This window comes from Mesoplodon mirus (genome assembly GCF_964341445.2).
Source record: "Mesoplodon mirus genome assembly, chromosome: 15".
NCBI classification, from domain to species: Eukaryota; Metazoa; Chordata; class Mammalia; order Artiodactyla; family Ziphiidae; genus Mesoplodon; species Mesoplodon mirus.
In genome coordinates this window covers 62,571,420-62,590,113 of record NC_138991.1, presented here as the reverse complement: position 1 = coordinate 62,590,113, position 18,694 = coordinate 62,571,420, and the positions used below count along the sequence as shown (strand labels likewise).

Below are 18,694 nucleotides of genomic sequence, written 5' to 3'. Positions count from 1 at the left end.
GGCAGGCTGGGCCCAGGCTGCAGCACCTTCTTCCCGAAATGCCTGCATCTGGATTAAAATGCAACGACCAGCTTGCGACCCCTTGGGCTGCACGGTGAACCCACACACCATGAGCTCTGTGAGTGGCGCTGCCTTAGAGAGGTCTCAGGAGTCTCGCAGATAAATTCAGTTTCTGGTTGATAATTTATAGTCAGCACATCTTCCACTTGAAATTGTGCCATGCCCAGAATAAACAAACAACAAGATTTGAGTTAATTATACTGTATTTTGAATTATTTCCCCAGCTTCTCTGGATCTGTAGCGTGACGTTTTCTCTGATACAGTAAAACATTTTAATGTACAACAGATTACAAGGTCTGTAGTGATGAATTAAAGATAATGGGCTTTTTATCTATATACAGATACAGCTTAATAGTTCACAGATACAATTCTTCCTGTTTTGGGTTGTTGACAGAAACATAAGCAGTTTCTTACATATGTTTAAGATTTACAATTAGGCTCCTTCCCTTTATCTGAAAGGAAACGGAGTTCCCCTCTCAGCAGTGCTTTCATCTTGTGGAAAAGAGGTGATGGGAGAGTGCAGATGAGAAGAAGCTTGGAGGGGAGGAAAGGAAGAACCACAAGCAGTTTCTAGAAAACATGATGATTAAAAAAGGAAACTATCCATGCTTCTGCAACGGAAAGCTGATTTACACTTTTCCGTGATTGCTTTCTGTATTCCATGACAAGCAAGGGGCCACGTGCAAGAACGACCATTCGAGGATGGAGCATGCAACCACCCACGGCCAAAACGCTGCTGGAACAAGCCATTGTTGCCCCTTCGTGGTGATGCAACACCAAAAACAAGGAAAACACGCTCTGGCGACCTGTCAGGACAAAGCTGTCAGGATGGGGCGATGCTGACCTGTTGTGTTACATCACAACTCGGGAGCCTCACAGAACTGGTTTTGGTATGAGGATAAGTGCATGGATTGAGACGGTGGACATTGATGTTAGTAACTGGGTCATCTCAGGGATGGCTTCATCCTATAACGCTGTCTGTTACAAACCATGAAAACGACATGGGGTTTCCTAGAGGATATTAAGGCTCTGGGTTTTTCACTGGTGCTCATTTGTGTGTTATTGGTGCTTCGGTTCGATGCGGTAGAGTGAAGAGGGTGTGCCCGTGGAGGCCCTGTCTGGCACACCCCATCCAATGGCTTACGATGCAGCTGCAGTGGTGGCACACAAGGGACCAGGCCCCTGCTGCATTAGGTCACTGAACGCTGGAGACCCCACTTCGCCGATATCCACTTTTCTGGGTGTTCCCAGCTCGTCCTCTTCTCTGTCCCTGACCTCCCCCAAGTCCAAGGACCGCTTTAGAGACGCCAGGACCACTGGTGGTATTGGCAGGGGTCTCTATTTGGCTTCCACGCTGGTCTGTCTGGCTCACTGCTGCCTGGGCCAGCCCAGGACTGGATGGATGAAGAGCCTCTTTGTGAGTCTGGATCAGGCCCAAAGTCCCAGCTCGCTGCTCTGGCAGCTTCTTGAGGCTAAAACCAGAAGGGACTTGCAGACGATCTTCTGAAGGGTAGTGGGTGCCACAGGCTTGCCCAGGACTTGGTGGCAGTTTATGGTGAGGGTTTTGGAGTGTCTCAAGCTGGGCCAGTGCATGAGGCTGCCTTCCTGCACTTCAGAGGGAAGAGAGGGAGGAAGGCCAGTCTCCTCTTGGCAGCCAGACTGTCTCGGGCACATGGGACAGTCACGCTGGCACTACAGAGCTCCTGCCAGAGGTCATCCATGGGGCTGTTGCTATGGAACAGATGCGGGACGTCTTGTGTTTGAGTCGGTGACAGAAACCACCAGTCAGGAACACAGGCAAACTCTTTTGGAGTCCCAGTAACTACTGAATGGCTAGTTCACAAGAATATGCTAGGTTTTCCCTCAAAGCACGCAGGTGTGTTCCTATTGTAATTCTGCCAACAAAACAGACAGTGGCAGAAGGAGATGAGGAAATTTGGAAATGAGATGCTGAAGGGATTGAAGTGGCCCATTGTATTGGCTACATAAGAAAAGTGAACTGAAGAATTCGGATCACTATCCATGTGATTCATGCAATAAATTCATTTTGTCTCATTTGAAATATTTTAGGCAAAAGGATGCTTTTATCCTAAATTATCTGGATAAGTGCTTCAAATCTCTTTTTTTTTCCCCAAAAAGTTTTACCTTATCTTCTTAGATTTAGGTTTTAGTTGAATTAATTTCCTGAAAGTTCACATAAATCACATTCTTCAATATTAAAAAACAACCAACCAACCAAATCCAAAAGCTCTCCAGGTACTACAGTAGATTAGGACCTTTAGAAGCCTCTGGAAGTCCTTGACTGAAATTTTTGGAAAGTACAACCTGTCATGCAATTAACAATAGAAATAGGAGACCAAGGGCAACATTTAGCCACATTCTTCTGTGCTAAGCTAACACTCTAGATGTATCTGTGATGCCATCAGAAATCTTTATTCTTGAGGAAGAAGAGATATCACTCCAGCAAATCAGAATTACAAAAGAAAAGTTCCACCAACTCACCAAGTTATAAGACTTGCTTCTAAACTATTGGCTTCCTTGCTCCTTTGTAGTCAACAAAGTCGGTTTTTTGCCCAAGGTCCCTAAATTGGCATAGAAATTGTGAATTATGTTTTATGATATTTCAAGTTAAATGGCCAAAAAATATTTAGTTTTTTTCTTTCCCCTAATACTTCCCTGAAATTCTGGAGATGTGCAGATATACAAGGGGATTTTAAAAACAACTTAACATTACACATAATACCAAATTTATTGTGTAATCAACAGTTGGGGAAAAAAACGGATCTTGTGTTCAAGGTACCTGATCTAGTTCTGTTACATTAGCATGAACGCACAGGACACCAACATAATCTGTGTTTTATACAGATCTTTCCCAAGGCACCAAGGTGTTGCAAACTTGGCCTCAATTCCCTGATAGTCTTGGTTAGCCGATGGACACAAGTCCATATAGACACTTGAATAATTTGAAAACTTTTCCATTTTAAGCAGACACTAGACAATACCTTAAACATTCCACACACAATTCAAGTATCCCATCTTACAAAAAGAAGGGGAGAGGGAGAGAAAGGGAGATGGATTTACCTTGTTGGTTACTTGCTGACCTACTGTCTAATCTCACCATTTAAATGCACCATGTCTCACCCCACCACCTGGATTCTTTTTTCTTTTCTTGCAAAGGAAGGGGGGCCAAGCCATGAGATGGTCTGGACCGGCAGCATGCTCTGTCTCTGGCTGTGCAGCTGGGAATCACTGGCAATGACTGGCTGAGGGGGGCAAGCCTCTCAGCTACGCTGAACCTGAACTTTCGAATCTGTTGGACAGGAAAAACCACCTCTGCCTTCGGTGAGGCATTGTGAGGACAGAAGGGGTTCCAGGTGTCTTGAGTTCCTTGGCAGAAAACTATCATATAATGGGAGGCTTCCTTATGTGTAGAGGCACATTTGCACGTGTGAGGACTGAATTTCGCAGCTAAAGAGTTACTTTCTTTAAATCGATAAAGTGCCCGCTCGCTGTGTTGCCATAGGTTTATCTGTACTCCTGAAGTTTGGGAGTGAGGTAACACAGAACTGAAACCTACTTGGGAGGTCAAAGGTGATGGTGGAATGCAGGTGGTGGCCGCAGGTAGAGAGGAGGAGTGGCCGTCCATGAGACGGGGAGACCAGAGCTGGGGACCTCAGAGGGTGGGAACCTGGCAGTATTCGAGACGGATGCCTTCGGTGAGAGGGTGTCTATGCCATGGGATTCCAAGGGGAGCGTGTGAGGCCATGTCACCCCCATTCTGCTCCTTTCCCTAGAATCATGTGGACAAGTCCAAACAATTCCCCCTTTCTGCTATCAGTCCTCGCCCTGTCAACCTAGAGGGCAAGAATTTTGTTTGCTGAGAAGATCAAGAAGCCCAGAGGAAGACAGGGAAAGAACAGCTCCGAGAAGACTGCAGCCTGCTGGAGGTCGCTTGGAAGGAGGTGGGGTCAGCAGAGGCTCTAGTTCTCCAACCCCCTGCAATTCTGGCGTGGGGGGTGTGGGGGGGGCAAGGAGACCTTTCACTGGGGGTGTGGTTCCTGAAAGGCTACCACCAGCCCGGTCAGTCCAAGCCAGTGCCTTGTTCTGCTCAGCTCTGAGACCCTCGAGCTGGGACCCCAGTCGCCATCAGGACTGTTTTAAAAATAAAATATATGACCATGTGGAGTGGCCCCTCTCTCAGGAGGGACCAACACAATATTGGTGCAGTTGTTTTCCCTGAATGGTCCTCATCTGTTGCTCTTTCTTGAGAGACTGAATATTCCATAAGACCATAACACAAAGATCATCTCTGATGGGGTACAGACGACACTAGGAGCCACCGTTTAAAAATGTCAAGGGCTTCCCTGGTGGCGCAGTGGTTGAGTCCGCCTGCCGATGCAGGGGACACGGGTTCGTGCCCATGTCTGGGAAGATCCCACATGCCGCGGAGCGGCTGGGCCCGTGAGCCATGGCCGCTGAGCCTGCGCGTCCGGAGCCTGTGCTCCGCAACGGGAGAGGCCACAACAGTGAGAGGCCCGCGTACCGCAAAAAAAAAAAAAAAAAAAATGTCAGCAAGGAGAGGGATGTCTCAAAATTCCCTTCTGTTTCCTGGTGGGATTCCTAACAGGAGAGCCGTCGGGAAAAACAGTGACTAATTACAGGTGCTCCTCAAATATTCTCAAGTATCACAGCACTGTCACCACCTAAGTGAAAGGAGCTTTGGCACATAGTAGGGTACTCAGTAAAACACTGCCTGATCGTTACTTATCTGTTGGAAAGAATCTGATGAACTTTGTCTTTATATTGAAAAGTTCTTTGAGTGGCTCTTCAGATGTACTTAGGTAACTCACACATTAAAGTCTAAAATATAATTGGATTGGAAATGCATATATAAACAAGCAGCATTAACCTGTTTAATACAGAGCCCAGAAGTGCTTGGAAACCTCTCCTGCAGATACTTGTAATTAAAAATCACCATTCCTCCTGTTATTGTAGATCATGGGTATTGGATTTGGATCCAGGAACACGAAGTGGGTTTATTTTGATGTGCATTTTTTTTTTTCTGGAGAAAGGAGCCACAACTTTCATCAATATCAAAGGCTTTGTGAGCCCAAAAAAAGGTTAGGAATCGCTGCTGCTGCTGACTGAGGTTTCAGGAAGCACTCAGATTGCTCAATACCTGATTGCGTAATTTCTTTCTCTTTCCAACTTTCAGGCCCAGAAGGGATGTGAGAATTCCCCACGCTTAAGTTATTCTGACATAACAGTAACAACTCTTTGGAGTCGTGTTATTTAAAAACCAATTTTTACAAAGGAACAGTATAAAAATAGACAATTGGGAAGATTCTGAGTTTACGCCTACATGGTGTGCAACTCTGTACTTTTTCTTAATCACTTCCTCTCACTTATCTCCTGCCCCAGTTAGCTTCCTCTCCCTGGTACTTGGGATCCATCCCAGGCGGCCACAACGACAGATTCCCACAGCAGAGAAAAGCAACCACGTGTGAAAGAGATTTTAGATATAAGTAGATAACTCGTCTCCAGCCCCTGCAGAGGTCAAGTGAATACCATGTGATCACCACACTAAAGGACACCATTGGACTACCTGGTGGGACCCAAAGCCCCAGTTAAACAGAGACACTTATCAGGCATGATATTCCAAGAGCTCAGAGATCACTTCCCAGGAAACCAGAGAAAAGGCCAGCCCTCAATTTGGGTAAGGTGGATTCTTCATTACACTTATCTTAAAACTCTCCCTAAAATGAGAGTGAAAAGATTAAAAAAAAGAAGAATAGATGAAAGAGAAGCCATAAATGATAAGTCCTGAGGCTTACTGCAAAAATTAGAGGCTGCCTTTCTAGACTGTTTGGGAAACCCCCCAAAGTCCCTGGGGTGTCCTTTCTAGTAGAGAAACGCAACAAAGACAGCTATTCCCTTACCTCCGGAAGGTTCCTAGCAATGCCTGCAGCGCAGACTCAGAGGAAAGAGCACCCTCGTCAACCAGCAGTGTCCTCACAGGTACCAGGCTCCAGTGGAGGATCACCTAGAAGCTGGATCCCTCAGAGCTGATGAGCAAGGCCTGGGGCCACATCTGCATCCCCTTTGCTGAGTCGACAAGAGGGTCCTGTGCTTTGAAGTTGCACATAAATACTAAACTCTCCAGGAAAAACCCTGGGGGAAGAGGCTCTAACCCCTAGCAGAGCCAGCGTTTGGCTCCAGGTTTGGAGGTGCTGTGAGCCCCTATGACACGTAAAATGGCATGTGTGTTTTTCGGCAAAGATGCTCTGTGACTTTAAAAAGATTCTGAAATGGGTTTGTGACTTCCCCATGATACGGGCACCCCAGGACTCTGTAAGGAAGAGGCTATGCAGGCACATCTTTTCAGAAAACTTACTTCATTTTCTCAGTCAGTTGCTGAAGATATTGCGGGAAAAACTATTTAGAAGGTCTAAAAAAATCAGGATGTGGTCGCAAGCAAAATTTGTCCTGCAACCTGCTTCTGTTCCATGTAAAAATAAATAATTCTCAACCAAAGTTCACTGTAGCAAATATGTCCATTTAAAACACACACACACATACGCACACAATAAGAGTTTTTAGTTGCCTTGTTTTCAAAGTCACGATGTAAAAGACCTGCAAAGCTTCCTATTTCAGCCACAAATGGCAGGGAACAAGGAGCGCCCTAATCTTGGAAGTGGTAACGATCTTGTCGATGAGGAAATACCAGGCATCAAATATTGAGATTTTAGAGTATTTTAATGTCCATTTCTTCAGTGGGTGCATTTTGAAATTATTAGGATTAACAACTTTAAAAGGGTAGAGCAAAGGAAAGATGGAGAACGCAAACAATTGGTTCTCGCGGATTTAATTTCAGATTCTAGGCATGACGTGATTTTTCGAAACCACCACCAAAAAGTGCTTACTTCGAAAGTCTAGAAATGCAAACGCGGACAGATCTTTGGAAACTACAAATCACTAAAGCCCACATAATGGGGAAGCACGCGGCCCTTTGGCTCTCAATGTCAAGTGCAAATGTGCAGGTGTCTCCACAGCGCAGTCAGGGTAACGGAGCTGTGAGCAGCCTCCAAGCTCCGTGAGGGTTTCATAACTGATGCTCTGCATTTGTTTGCATTGGATGCAATTATGTGTGCTTGTTTATATAGATTTATACATATATACTTTGATCTGACCTGAGGCCAAGAAGAAACTAGCAATTGCAACACAAAGCAACTATTTACACACATTCAATTCTGAAGTATTGCTTCCTGCCCTAAGTTCACAGGAGGTATTGCCGCTCTGAAGAACGCCTCCACCTAATCGGAAGCGCTTGAACCCGCTGCTCAGAAGCCCATCTGTGTTCAGCCGTCTGCTCAATGCCCACCGAGTCAGAGGCCTGGCACTGCGGGTGCAGGCACTCCGTGGTTCTGTGCTGAGGTATGCTTCCAAGCAGGGGCTGGGAAGGACCCGGGTCACTGGTGGCCCAAAGAGAACATCTGTACTGGTTGCTTAGGAAGGCTCGCTTGGGGTGTTTTTTTAAAGACAATTTAAACCGTCCACAAAGGCTCCCATTTGCACAATGCTGAACTGGACAGGTGGACGTCACCACTCTCTCCCTGCGTCCGCAGCCTCTTGGCTTCCCAGGAATCGCAGGAGGGGAAGGGAAAAAAAAAAAAGAGTTTGATAGGGAGGAAGCGTGTGCAGAGATAAACTCTGTGGAGCATGTTTTGAGTGGAACAGCAGAGACACGGGGAACAGCAGGAAGTGCCCAGGCCCCTAGCCGCCGCCAAAGCTGCAGAGCCTGGAGCCAGATGGCGGAGGGCGAGGCCCACACTCAACACAAGCCTTAATACTGATGGGAGGAACCCCTGACGTGCCCACAAGCCTGACAGACAAGCAGAGCATCAGGTAGTGTTTTTCAGAAAAAATAAAAATAAAATCTCTGCAGGATTTTATAAGAATACATTCTTTAGAAGAGGTAATGTCACAGTCATCCTTTCTCTATTTCTCTAGCATTGGAAGACCAACAATCTGACAGTAAAACCTGAAGGCAAATCTCCCTGGACATGGAGATCCTGGCTACAACCGTACTGCCGGGGTCCGTGCCATGCACGTCCCTGGGGAGCTGGGGGATCAGAATCAATACTTCCTGATGCCAGGAAGGGCAGATTCTGTACGTATTTGGCAAGGAGTGATAACAGGACTTAATGCAGATGTGAAAGCTACACAGAGATTTACCAGTGAAAAGAAAGTACACAGGGCACATTGGAGAAGACCTTACACAGAGAAGGAGCCAGTCCTCAAATATCCCATGAGCTGCAGCCACCTTAAGAATGAGGTGACATATGACTATGACAGGGCAACTCTGGCCTGAGTTCAATCCTACATAAACTTCAGACTCAACGTGGCAAAACGTAATTACAAGCAGGATTAGCAACAAAGGGCACAGAAGCAATTTCCTTGGGTTTTCTGTACTTCCCCGGTTCCACACCTCATTTCCATCCAGACGATTCTGTCCCTACTTACAGGGTAAGAGCTCCATCTAAAGAGGGCTGGGATCCACTCACCAGGCTCAACCCCACCACAAATGGGCCCTGCACAGGCTGAGAACAGGAAAGGATGGAGAAGCTTTCTGAATGTGGAAGCCAAGCGCTGCCCGCGGCCCTGGTGCTCTGCCCAGACCTGCTTCACAGCGAGCCGGTTCTGATCCCACCCCTGTCGTGAGCAGATCCCCTGGGTGGGGGGCAGAAGCGGGGCTTTTGCTTTACAGGTGGTGGCCGAGGGCTTCCCCAACCCAGAGCATGCAGGCCGTGCCCGGTGGGGTCCTGCTCAGCCCCTGGCGAGGGAGGCAGCCCAGAGTAGCTGAAGCACTAATGGCCACCTTCTCATCCTTCTGCTGTGCCCTCTATGACCACCCCCCGCCCCCTCAGCCTACTTCCCTTCCCCAGACAGAATGACTCGGCAACCCTCCCCAAGACACACACGTTTCCTGATAAATAAATAAATAAATAAATGCAACCCTTGGATGTTTATTTTGCGTTTCCTCTCAGTTGAGTCAGCTTCCAAGACAAGCCCCTCCGCTCCAGCTGGAAGACCCCTGGGGGTGGGCGCAGAATGAAAAAGGGCTTTTAGATACCTGAGGCCTGGGTTCATGAGCTGTGAGGCCGGTAAGCATTTGGAATCTCGGCCTGAACGAGGAGGAAGCCCTAAAGCCGCTGGGTGTGGGAGGCGGTGGGTGCAGCCACAGCCCCTGAGGGCCCGGCTGGCCTGGAAGGCGCAGGTCAGGGGACACCGGTGTCCTGGCTGATGGCCCGCTGCGGTCCTCAGCCTGCACCCCCCCAGCATCCCCGCCCAGTGAGTTACTGGCACTTGATCTCAGATTCATGAATGCAAGTGTGTGTGCGTCTATGTGTTTACATAGAAAGGTCAGGTCACTGGAAAAACACTAGTACGTATACAGAAAAAAACCTCAAAAACATTGTATTAGCAACAAAAAAAAAAAGTGTCTCATGAGAAAAAGCAATAAAAATAATATTTTAACCACAGCTTCTGTTTTAACGTCCACCACCACCCAGCGCAACACCCTGGCCGCACCTTCCCTGGACTCCAGGCCGCGCCAGCCCCTGAAGGCACTTGTTCTCCACACTGCCGAACGGTCACACCAAGGGGGAAGAGGAAAAAAACGGATGAAGATGAACCCTGAATAACTGTGATCCACACAGAAGTTAGGGCTGCAAAGACCACAGGACACCACGTCCGGGGACGGGAACTGTGGAACCTGGACGGACAGAGCACCGCGGGCGGCGCTGGGCCGCATCATGCCCTCTTTGAGACGTTGAGCTTGGTGAGTTCATTGGCTTCCTCCATCCCTGCTTCTTCACAGTCGCTTTTCTCTATGGCTTTGCTGAACCTACACCTTTCTTCGGCTTTGATGGGCTCCTTCCAGGGTTTCTTAGAAGACGGGTGAGTGTCCCTGGCCTGTGTGTTGTTCTCGGAGCCCAGGGACACCTGGTCCGGGTTCTGTATGGAAGGCACCAAGTTGGTGATCTCGTCCGTGGGGGAGCGTCCGATGCTGCCGTCCACCTGGACTCGGATGTCGGGGGAGATGGAGAGCTGGTGCTGCGGCACCATCCCATTGTCTGTGCACTTGGGGTACAGGTAGGTCTTCATCTGGCCTTTGCCCTTGACATTCACCGTCCCTCTGTAGTCAAAGTCGTAGCCCATCTTGCTCAGGACGCGGTAGCTTTCCTCGCTGACCTGGATGCGGCACTCCACCCCCGTGGTGTCCATTCTGCTGGCGATGTTGACCGTGTCTCCCCAGATGTCGTACAGCAGCTTGGTGGTGCCAATGACGCCCGCTGTCAGGGGCCCATGGTTGAAGCCCACCCTGAGCTTGAAGTTGAACCAGAGCATGTTATTGTTGAAGTCGTCCACCACGCGCATCATCTCCTTGGCAAACTCGAACAGGATCTGCAGGTGCTCCTGCGGGTGACTGCCGTCACGGCACTGCGTGGCGTTCAGCCCCGACGCGGCCATGTATGTGGCCCCGATGGTCTTGATCTTCTCGATGCTGCTGTAGTCCGGCTTGCTCAGGAGCTCGTCGAAGTCCCCGATCAGCTCATTGAGGACCCGGTAGCACTCCTTGCCGCCCTCGTAGTTCTCCTCATAGAACTCGCTGAAGTTGACGATGCTGGCGAAGATGACTCCTCCGTTGTCGTGGTTCTTGGAGTAGGTCTGGGAGACCTTCAGCTGCTCGGCCACATGGTAGGGGATGATGTTTCTCAGCAGCCAGTCGGCCTGGTCCCTCATGCTCTGGATCTTAGTGCGGTGCAGGTCCGCCTCCACGTCCCCGTGGTAGTGTAGGCGGTAGCTGACTTCGAATTCTCGATTCAGGAACCAGACCAACAAGAGCAGGAGGAAGAAGACAAGAATCACCTCCTGGCCGATCAGGCTGGCTGGGCTCCTGCTGTCGTGCGGCAGCGAGGCGTTGCACGGATTCCTCTCGGAGCTGGAGAGGAAAGAGAGGACAAAGGACGTGCCTTCTGAAATGCATCTTTAAGGGAAAGGTTACTGCCCAGTGCTTCCAGGTTCTGAACCAGCCCAGCTAACCAGCATCCTGCACAGAGTTTTGTGCAGCTCAAACCTTCAACCACCTGCAGCTGCAGAGTGACCTGTTTCTGTTTAGAAAGATGTGGCGAGATAAAGAGTCACTCTTGTAAGATTCCTGTAATGAGTGCTTTGTACTTGCTTTGTTTTTCAGAAGTCTTTAGCTCCTTGATTTTTAAAGTCTTTTCTTTTTTCCCAAGTTTTTATTTTGAAAAATCTCAACCTTACAAAAAGGTTAAGAGACTAGCAAAACAAACATTTGTATACCCTTCTCCTGGATGCAACAACTGTCAACATTGTGCTACTCTGCTGTTTCCCTCTGTCAACACAAAGTGCACACATGCACGCAGGCACACACACTCACACAGGCATACTCTGCTGAACAGTCTGAAAGTAAGCTGCAGACATCAGGCCACTTCAATCCTGAAGAGTTCAGTACGAATCTCCTAAGAAAAAGGACGTCTCCCTATGGAATCACACCACCATTGTCACACCCAAGAAATTTCACATCCTCTGATACACTCTGATATAATTCCCCTGCCCCCTCCCTCCCACCCGCCCTGGGGTTAGTTCTGTTTTGCCAAAGTCATTTAAGATAACTTAACCATTTAAAAAAATAATATAAAATATATACTTTTAAGAGTAACACACTGTAAGAAACTCAAACAGTATAAACAATGGAAAATAACTGTCTTTCCTATGAGGTAACCTTTCTGTTGTGCACTATGCTAACACACGGCCGTGCTGTAACAACCAGTCCCCTGCAGAGGGCGATCGGCTGTGTCCATCTTTGACTACTAGGAACGAGGTTACAATGGATATTCCTGAGTGTCTTTGTGCATCTGAATGAGCCTGTCTGTGGGAAAAACTCCTGGAAGCGGAACTGCTGAGTCATTTAAAATACACTTAGAATTCCATTAGAAATTTCCAAACTGCCCTTCTAAGGGCTGAGCCCATTTCTATTCCCTCTGATGACCAAGTCTGCTTGGTCTGTTCTGCAGTTCCACAGTGCCGAAGGGCCACAGCTTGGGACCCCAGGACTGAAGATTAGCGTGGGCAGTCCCTTCTAAAGTTTATTCTTTAAATATAATTTTTTCCACTTAAAAATACTACATTCTCATCACATAAAATTTAGGGTGAAGGTAGAAAGAAAAAAAGATTCACCCATCATTACACCATCCAGAGGCAATCACTGTTAATGTTTGTTGAATTTCCTTCTCAACTCTCTTTTATCTGTTTACAATGCCGTGATTGCTCTGCTCATGTAAACTGTACCCTGATGTACTCTAAAATGCACAGAGCAGGCCGCTAGATTTTACATAACAATGGTCTGGGTTACTTATATGAATATAATTATATATGGAACAGATGGACCCTGAGTTTAGAGAGTACCATGGTACAGAAAGCTCAATTCTACCATCAGAGTGTTTTTTAATGAATTTTACTGTTATCTGTACTTAGGCATATTAAAAATAATGAAACTGACCAATCTGGTCATAACGCCTTCCATGAAACACAGTCACAAAAGCCTGGCTTTGGAGTAATGATGCCTGGGCTGTGGCTGGGCTGGCCCCCGACAGAGCTCTGAGACCCTTGGGCAGGTCACACCATCTTTCAGGTCTCAATTTCCTCACAAGTAAACTGAAGATGGGCTGGAGTATCGCTAAGTCTCTACTGACCTAAGGGTCTGTGCGGAAAGGGCCTGAGGCTATGTCTGTAGAACCAGCAGGGTGCCCTAGGCTGGCATGGGGAGCTTGGATTTGGGGAGGGTTCCCACCAGTCCTTGATGAGAGGGGCTCACCGTGCCTGGACTGTCTGTACAAACAACGTGGTTTCTGCACCTGCCCTCCTTCCGAAAATCTGGAATTTTGGTACATGCCAGGCAGAGGGTGCCTATGTGACCAGCCACCAAGAAAAACCCTGGAGTTTCTGATGGGCTTCCCGGGATGGTGTTTCACACGTGCTGTCACAGCTCATTGCTGGATGAATTAAGTGCATCTCATACGACTCCACTGGGAGAGGACTCTTGAACGCTGGCGCCTGGTTTCCTCTGGACTCTGTCTCATGCACTTTTGTTCTCTACTGATTTTGCTCTGTGTCCTTTTGCTGTAATAAACCACAGCCATGGGTACAACCATGTGCTGAGTCCTGAGTCCTCCAAGTGAATGATCAGACCTGAGGGTGGTCTTGGGGACCCTGACAGAGGTTCTATGACTTAATGCTTAAGAACCAGGAACCAAAAACCGCCTCTATAGCAAGATGCACCACACTTCACTCATATATTTTGCCAACTGTCATTTAAACAAATGGCAGTACTTACTATGAATCTAAAGTACTAAACAAAACAACTATTTTAGATACTAAAACAGATCTATGTCCAGCCCCTCAAGCCCTCTGGTTGGCTCAGAGTAGGGAGAGAATCTGGAGGGAGTGAGTCTTCTCTATATGAGCCCATCTCCTTGGCTCAGGAGTTGACCTTTCCTCCGGTTTCTCCAAAGTGGTAACACTGAGGAACAGCCTCTTTATTAGGAGACATCACCAAGGCTTAAGGTCATCCTAGAACCAGGCATTGTAGAACCTGGTGGTAGAACTGGGTGGCGTGTCTCGGTTTCCTCAATTGTGCTGTAGCTAAAGCCGGCAGTGTGGCCTGAGCCTGGGATGGGCACAGGCCAGTGCCCTCTGGATGGAGCAGGGGAATACGAAACGTAGGCGGGTGTGACAGGGAAAGGGAAACAACTGCACTGCTTGCTTTTACCTTTGCTTAAAAGGAAGGGTCCTAACGCACAGGCTGACATGTTGTGCCCAAGGGGCTGCCTTGCAACAGAAGATGTGTAACCAGCGGGTGAGAGAATTATTTCCACTCTACAACCTGTACTTCTTATTCTACTGCAGAAGGAACAAGGAAGGCGATGGTTCTACTCCTAAATTCAAATAGTAAAGGTCAGTCCCAAAAGGAGGAATTTTGTAACTAAATGCAAGAGATAACTTAATAGATGGACAAATGGAAGTCAGAGTAAAATACAGTATAGTTCATTATCACGCAAAAGAGGGATTACAAAATAGAGAAAAACGGAAAACAAAGACCACTCGTCCTAGCCAGCTCAACATGGGACGCATTAAAATTTTGGTATATTTCCATGCCATTTAAAATCTACGCCTAGGATGGGGGCAGGATGCACCAGGAGGAAGCATAAGGGGGGCTTCTGGGTAATGTTCTATTTCTTGGTCTGGGTGGCAGTTAAATGGGTGTGTTCACTTGTGAAAACTCACTGAGCTGTCCTCATGATCTGGAGGCTTTTCTGTGTATGTGTTTTACATCAATAGAAAGTTAACTTAAAAAAAGATGTTAGGTGTTTTGCTACTAAATCTTATAATTGTCAATCATACACAGAAACATCTGTATTCTGTTTTTGTTCCACTGTCACTTTAATTCTCCTTCCCAACATCTAGATGTCCACAGATATTTAATATTTTAATTATAGAAACAGAAAAAAATCATCACTCATTATTAGATCGTAAGTATTACATATCTTACTTTTTTCATCTATGATGAAATATCTAGCTGTAGCTATAAGACCTATGTAATTTCACAAAATAAATGAAAAATGAAAACCATAAATGCTTTCCACATTGCTGCATTTTAACAGTTGTAATATTTGGGTATATGTATCATAATTTTTTTTTTTTTTTTCTTTTTGCGGTATGCGGGCCTCTCACTGCTGTGGCCTCTCCCGCTGCGGAGCACAGGCTCCGGACGCGCAGGCCCATCGGCCATGGCTCACGGGCCCAGCCGCTCCGCGGCACATGGGATCCTCCCAGACCGGGGCACGAACCCGCATCCCCTGCATCGGCAGGCGGACTCCCAACCACTGCGCCACCAGGGAGGCCCAATGTATCATAATTTAATTAACTTCTTTTTTACTGACAACTGAAGTTGCTGATGAACTTTCAATATTATCAATCACGATGATCAATATTTTGGGGCATGCAGCCTTTACCAAATGCTGAATTATTTCCTCAGCAGATAAGCAAAAATAGAATTATTAGTTTAAAGGTGATGGACATTTTTATGACTATGTTTTATAGATTGCCAAATTACTTTCCAAAACTATTGTACCATTCTGAAAAGTAATAAGGCATGGCAGAAAAAGCATGGCCTGGTAGTGAGGGAGGCCAGGGTTTGAACACTGCCAGTGTCCACAGGCAGGTTCCTTCTCTGAGCTTCAGCTTTCTTATCTGGAAAATGGGGACAAAGTTACCTAATATATCAGGTTATTGTGCAGATTAAACAAACCTATATTAAACACCATCAATTCATATATGTGCCACACCCTGGCCTACACTGGGTATTCATATGGTAACATTCTGAAGGTATGATTTGAAGATCAGAAGGAATTCTGTAGTTATTTAATAGTGCAATGACTTGGGTAGTAGCCTATTTATCTTCTACTACATTTCCTCTTTTGTGATTTAATATGTCTTTTATCTACACAGGTCTTACTTAGCTCTTTACATAACAGTCTCACAAATATTTTTCTCAGTCTGCTTTTATCATCCCCTCGGTCAGTCTTATTTTTTTGTGAGTGTGGTTTTATTTATTATTTGTAAGATTGGAAAGTTATCTCTGTCTTAGAGGCTTGAGACCTGCTTAATTTTATTTTTTCTAGATGTTTATATAGTTTTATATAATATAAAATTTTTTGACTGCAATTTATTTAGAATTAATTTTGATGTTTATAGTAAAGCAAGGGCCCAACATTTATTTGTTTCAAATTTCTAGTCGGTTATTTCAAAATATTTTAGGGAATAAATTTTCTTTGATTTGTGAGATCTCCTTTGTAACATTCTAATGTCTTATATAAAATTAAACCAAATCTAACACAGGAAACCCTCGCTTTTTGAAAGTTTGCTTTTCACCGCTTTGCTTTGATGAAAGACCTACATTAGTACCTGTTTTTGCTAATGAAAGAAATCTGAAGGGGATTTTTTTTGCCTTTAGAAAAAAAGGTAAAAAGCAAAACTAATGTTCAGCATTTGTTTCGCAGTGAGTGTTACAGAGGCAGCGCCATCCTGAGCGGCAGGAGTGGCCCCGCCAAGCTCCTTCCCAGGAACTGCACTGAGCATCACAGCATCAGCCACCACAGCTCTGAACTGTATCTGTGAGCATCTGTGCTTTACCTCAATGTACTCTGCCTCCGTTAGCAAGCTGTATCCTAACGGAACTGCTTCTTCGCTTTTTGGCTTAGGAAAGTTTTCACAGGAACGCTCTACTTTCAGAGTGCGGGAGAAACCTGCCTATGTCTTTTTTTTAAATTAATTAATTAGACTGTGCAGAGTATTAGTTGCAGTACTCGGGATCTTTGTTGCCACGTACAGGATCTTCAGTTGCGGGATCTAACCAGGGATTGAACCTGGGCCCCCTGCATTGGAAGCATGGAGTCTTAACCGCTGGACCACCAGGGAAGTCCCCTGCCTATGTCTTAACAATTATTCATTTTCCCAAAGATACTATAAGTATGAACTGATTTTTTTTTTTTTTTTTTGCGGTACGTAGGCCTCTCACTGCTGTGGCCTCTCCCGTTGCGGAGCACAGGCTCTGGACGTGCAGGCTCAGCGGCCATGGCTCACAGACCCAGCCGCTCCGCTGCACGTGGCATCTTCCCAGACCGGGGCATGAACCCATGTCCCCTGCATTGGCAGGCGGACTCTCAACCACTGCGCCACCAGGGAAGCCCTGAACTGATATTTTAACAAATAGATATCTTCCACTTACTCTTTTAAGAATGCATATGTTGTTCTTTTTAATTCAAGATACAACTGTTTTTCAGGAAACTTAGAAATAACCAGCAGTAATACAGTTACACCCATTTATTCAGATATAGGCACAATGTTAAAAGCTTACCTGAAATTCTGTACTGCATCCAGGTGTGAAATTACTATGGAACTGAAATTAAAATGCAGAAAACTATTATTATAAAACGCAAAGAGGGCATTAAACAAAGCAATCTGAGAAGAGTTTAAATAAAAACAACTTTCCTATTTTTAAGGTGGAGATCAAGGTAGAAAGTTAAGGATAGTAAATTTCAATTATAATCTGATGCTGTGTGTTAATGAAGAATAGCAAAATGGTAAATGCAACGATGTAAAAGCCTTTATATCAGCTGTGGAAAGTAGGCACAACCACTAAAAAGCGAAATCAAGGAAGAGTCTCTAAGGCCTTCATTTTGCTGTTAAGGACTTATCTATGGTGTCGTGTCCTACAGGCTAGAAACTTCAGTCATGTTCAAACAGCGAAGTCTACTGACAAAGGATCAATTTCAAAAGGCCCCGCTGGAGGCGTTGGCAGATTACTTACTGGAGAAGCCGGACTTTGCTATTGGTGATGCCCAAAGCAATCAAACCCCAATTTTAAGGCATCGAAACCACACCTAACTAAAGACCTCTCTGTTGGTGCTGGGAAAGGTGCCCAAGACACCCAGCCCCATTCTCTCCACATGCTGCACAGCTTCCTCTGGGGTCGTTACCCAGCGTCCACTCAGGCCCACAAATCACCCAAACCTCTCCACCCGGGGCAAGTGCCCTGATGCTTCGTCCTTCAGGTCCCCCAGCCTTGCTCCCTGAAAAGGGGACGTTGCAGAGCACCTGTGAGCAGCTCTCCTGGGCAACGGCCAGTGAGGGCTCAGAGTGGCTTTTTTGATTACAGGAGGTATTAAATGACTTCACAGAAAAGGAAAGAAAAGCAAGAGCTACACACAAACTGTCCTCTTCTCACCTTGTCCAGACGTGACTGTGACACTGCTGTAACCCACGTGTCTGTGTCTCCCCAAAGCTGGAAGAGTCCCCCCTCTGCCAGCCTCACAGGAGTTGAGCTTATGTTTTGTCCTCCCCACATGTTCCCTACCCTGGGTTCGGCTCAGCAGTGACAGGGTGGACAGGCTGAAAAGATTCTACGTGAATGCGGGTGTACTGGGTCCAGCAGAGATTCAACTGCCAGCCCTACCTCAAGACTTGCTATTTGATTTCTAGGTGAAAAGGCGATGGATGGGTTCCCTATCGCTACGGCTCTCTAGATTCAAGTGGAAAAGGGCCGCACCAGTGACTAAATGACACTGTGAATGGCTGATAGGGTATTTGTGTTGGATCTAAAAGGTTAAAAGTCAGACTGTTGAATTTCATGCTCTTGGGAAAGAGCTTTATAATGACCATAATTCCAGAAGGCCGCACCTTCAGAAAGGAAAAATGACACTTTGTTTTGCTTAAAGTAATTTAACTATTCATTAAAGTTTCCTTTCAAATGCTGAATGACATTTCTATTTCCTTTTTGATCTTAATTTGCAGAGAACTTGAATATCTTTCATGTGGTTATTATTTCATTAAGTAAACTGAGGAAGGATAATCACCCTGTCCATTACTGACCACTGCTTTGGTAATACCCAAAATGCACTATGGCGATTTCATCTGATATTTAGACAAATTGGACCACTTTCTACTTTTGAGTTTACTAAAGCAATGGTTCTCGGCAACAGTAATA

General features: G+C 46.2%; 1 protein-coding gene across 2 annotated transcripts in view; it reads right to left on the bottom strand.

The window, feature by feature from the left end:
• Nucleotides 1–6,795: 6,795 nt before the first annotated feature.
• The window catches only part of ADCY9 (adenylate cyclase 9), a 132,565-nt gene continuing 120,666 nt past the window's right edge, over nucleotides 6,796–18,694 (bottom strand). For both annotated transcript variants that reach the window (XM_082643823.1, XM_082643824.1), the window contains 2 exons: nucleotides 17,066–17,107; nucleotides 6,796–11,065 (listed from right to left, as the gene is read on the bottom strand). In XM_082643823.1, the coding sequence (XP_082499949.1) occupies nucleotides 9,874–11,065; nucleotides 17,066–17,107 (1,234 nt within the window). In that variant the 3' untranslated portion in view covers nucleotides 6,796–9,873. The remainder of the gene's footprint in view (nucleotides 11,066–17,065; nucleotides 17,108–18,694) is intronic.